Genomic DNA, 3284 nt, shown 5'->3' with positions numbered 1-3284 from the left:
ACAGGTGTGTAAGACACATCTACAGGTGTGTAAGACACATCTACAGGTGTGTAAGACACATCTACAGCTGTGTAAGACACGTCTACAGGTGTGTAAGACACGTCTACAGGTGTGTCAGAGTCTCACTGCAATATTATGCAAGCTGTCACCACTGCGTAAAATGCTGTAAAATGCTGTCATGGCGTTTAACATATCGTTGCTCGATTTATATAAGAGTGATTGTGTTCCATTTCGTGATGTAATCTTGTGGGTTAAGTTATGCACTCGCCACTCGGTGTTCTTTTATACACGTGTGTGTATGTGTGTGTGTGTTTCATTGAATGGTGTCCTGGTGGTCATCCTAATATTTCAGTGATTGTGATTTTCTTCGGAGCTTATGTACACTAGCAACTCTGAGCTGTATAGTGTAGACTAACTGTTTTCTACATTCCTATACATACCGTGGACCTAACTTGTGAAGTTATGACTGTCTGGAGTTTATCATTATACGTGTCACAAGACTAAGGCCCTGCTCAGGTCGCCCTACGATTTGACTATCGGCGACTACTTTATCGCCGATTAGCAGCGTAGCAACACTTACGTCGACTTGAAGTGCCTTTACGCTATACATCGCCGATCAGATCGTAGCATTCTGCAGGAAACGTAGACGGGTTCGCGGCCCCAGTATTTGTACTAGCACAAGCAGTTCTTTAGCACAAACAGAGCAAGCTTGACGCCAGGATGAGTCTACATAAAACGGGTCACATGACCAACAAAATGGTGCTTTAATACCAGTAAACATCCGGTAACTTCGTAAATCTATCCTAAATTTTCTGAAAATCGTTATAATCATGAGCAGAAAAAGAATTAAAAAAATTGCCTGTGATATACGGAAAACTTAATATATATTTGAGAAAGGGTTTGTGCAATAATCCTTCCTTGTGAACTGCTGTGTAGGCTGCCATTTTGTTAATCACGTGACTTTTGATAATCACGTGACTCGACATGTAGCGGCGATTGGCTGCCACTCACGATTTGTCGCCGACCGCCGCATAGAAATAGAACCGTTTCTATTCCTGCGATCGCAGTCGGCGACCGTATTTTTGATCGTAAGAGAACTCATGTCGAGTTTAGTCGCCGATGTTTTTATCGGCGATCTGGCTGGTTTTTGACGTACGATCTTCAAATTTTGTCGGCGACTAGGTCGTAAGGGCGACCTGAGTTCGCCCTAACAGGTTTTCACAGTTGGGTACTTGCTATAAAACGAAGTGTGAAAGAATGTGATGTGTTGTAACTTGTAACGTATGTTATCATGTATGGGTACAACTGGCTTTGATAGGTGAATTGGGGGCAAGCAAGCAGAATAGAGCTTGAATTCAGCTTGAATAGAACCGTAGCTTCTGGTCTGTGTGTTATGTGTAGATCAGGCTGCGAGACTGCGTCATGCATTTTTGCAGTTGGCGGTAAACTAGCAGACATGACAAGTATCGCGCAAGTTGAACCGAAACTTTTGCGCCGCGATGCGAATTCAGTCGAGAAGTCCCGATGGGGATGTAAAACTAAAGTTTCCTAGAAAGTTCCAAAAGTGGGAAATATTTCAGGCAATCGTAGGTAAGCACGGCTTATGTGTATGTTTGTGCACGTGCATATGTGCGTGGTACACACGTGACATGCTGTGCTTTGTGAGCAGCGGTATGGGAACGGCTTCGTGCGATATGCGTGTGGTGATTCTCCACGGCCAAGCAAACGCTCGACGAACTGATTCGCTTGGCGACAAAGCGGGTGAGCGAACGCCCCGCCCCGTTGTTTGGCCAGAGGTTTGGTCGCGGCGGCGGCGGGAGACTCCGCTGGTAGGGGGGGCATTTGCGTTCACGTCGCACTCACCGTCGTATTGTCTCCTTGCCTTTGCAGCTCCTGCTGGTCCCGGCGGATATGGAGGAGGTTACGCGATGCCGGCTGCCGGCCAGTACAGCGGGCCGCCGCCGATGCAGACCAGAAGTGGATACGGCAACTTTGCAAACCGCGGAGCGCCCCCTAGTGGGAATCGTGGCGGCTTCACGAATAGGCCGACCCAGGCCCCGCCTGGAGGAAGATATGACAATAGGTGAGCGGCAGGGACGCGGGTGAAACCAGCGGTATTCAGTTCATAGCGCGTCGTCGTTTCCCATCACATCACTATTTTGTCTAGAAAATATCTATGCTTAAAAATATGTAATATAATAATCTTAATAGATGTCTACAAATTCTGGTTGGCGCTATGCGGAATGAAATAATGCCCGTTAAAAGTCTTTCATTTTTGATTGTGTGTGGGTTCTTATAAGTGATAGGTACCATATGATGGGTATGAGCTATACTCAGGGCTCAAATTAACCGACGGCACCGACGGATTGCCGTCGGTGCCCCTATCAATCGCCGTACTGCCCCTGAAAATCCAACCCGACCGACGGCAGTCACCTGCCTTGCCCTTTTGTGTAATTACCGTTGGTGCCCTTTAATCTACTGCCCTAGTTTCGTTTTTAGTCGAGTCAACATAACACGTGCGCGTGCGTGCTGTAGTTGCAATGATGAGCTTAAAACCGATAGTCGCAGGAGGGAATAATAACAGCATCGGATAATTATTCGCTCCTGATAGCGGGCATGTAAAATTTCTTGTTACTGTACTTCCATTAGCAGAGGGGGGTATACAGGGGTCGGTGTTACGGTGTAAGCTTACATGGGGGCATATTGTTTTGTACATTAAAAGCAAGACGATGTTGATGTAATAATTTGTTGAGTTTTCCTTTATTTTACAAAAGTGCCTTTGTGCCCTTCTCAAATTTTGAGAGTTGCCTTGGTGCCTTTTAAAATTGCCTCTGTGCCCTTCCATTTTAGAGACAATTCAAGGCGATTTCTCACATGCCCTAAAAAAATTGCCTTGCCCTTCCCGTCGCTTAATTCGAGCCCTGGCTATACTGCCTTATATTCGGTATCGAATAGCAGAGGTTTGTTTATCAGTGGTGCAGTTTACTCGCTCTCTCCTCACTGTCCGATAGCGCTGACGTTAGTCAATGTATTGGTGCAGAGGTGGCAACTTTAGTAACTTTGGGAGCAATCGTGGCTACAGTGGTGGTAACCGCGGCTACGACCAGGGTGGATCATACCAGAACACTCGCTGGGTCGAGCCGGAGAAGGGAGGTCGCGACCATCCCGACATGCGTAAGTGGGAACTGGAGGCCGATGACTGGACAAAGCTGCAGCCCAGAGACGAGCGATCAGAGAGGTACGACTAATCCCACTCTAGCATACGTCATATCGCAGGATAAGTG

General features: G+C 47.0%; 1 protein-coding gene across 3 annotated transcripts in view; it reads left to right on the top strand.

Annotated features, from left to right (window-relative positions):
* LOC106821194 (ATP-dependent RNA helicase DDX3X-like) overlaps positions 1-3284 on the top strand; it is a 27612-nt gene that overhangs the window by 9455 nt on the left and 14873 nt on the right. For 2 of the 3 annotated variants that reach the window (XM_014825890.1, XM_014825887.1), the window contains 2 exons: positions 1891-2083; positions 3041-3238. In XM_014825890.1, the coding sequence (XP_014681376.1) occupies positions 1891-2083; positions 3041-3238 (391 nt within the window). The remainder of the gene's footprint in view (positions 1-1890; positions 2084-3040; positions 3239-3284) is intronic. The other variant, XM_014825889.1, reaches the window with a different exon arrangement.

Source organism: Priapulus caudatus, unplaced genomic scaffold, assembly GCF_000485595.1.
Source record: "Priapulus caudatus unplaced genomic scaffold, Priapulus_caudatus-5.0.1 Scaffold63, whole genome shotgun sequence".
NCBI classification, from domain to species: domain Eukaryota; kingdom Metazoa; phylum Priapulida; class Priapulimorpha; order Priapulimorphida; family Priapulidae; genus Priapulus; species Priapulus caudatus.
The sequence above is the reverse complement of the archived record's forward strand: the minus strand, read 5'-3'. Positions and strand labels throughout refer to the sequence as shown.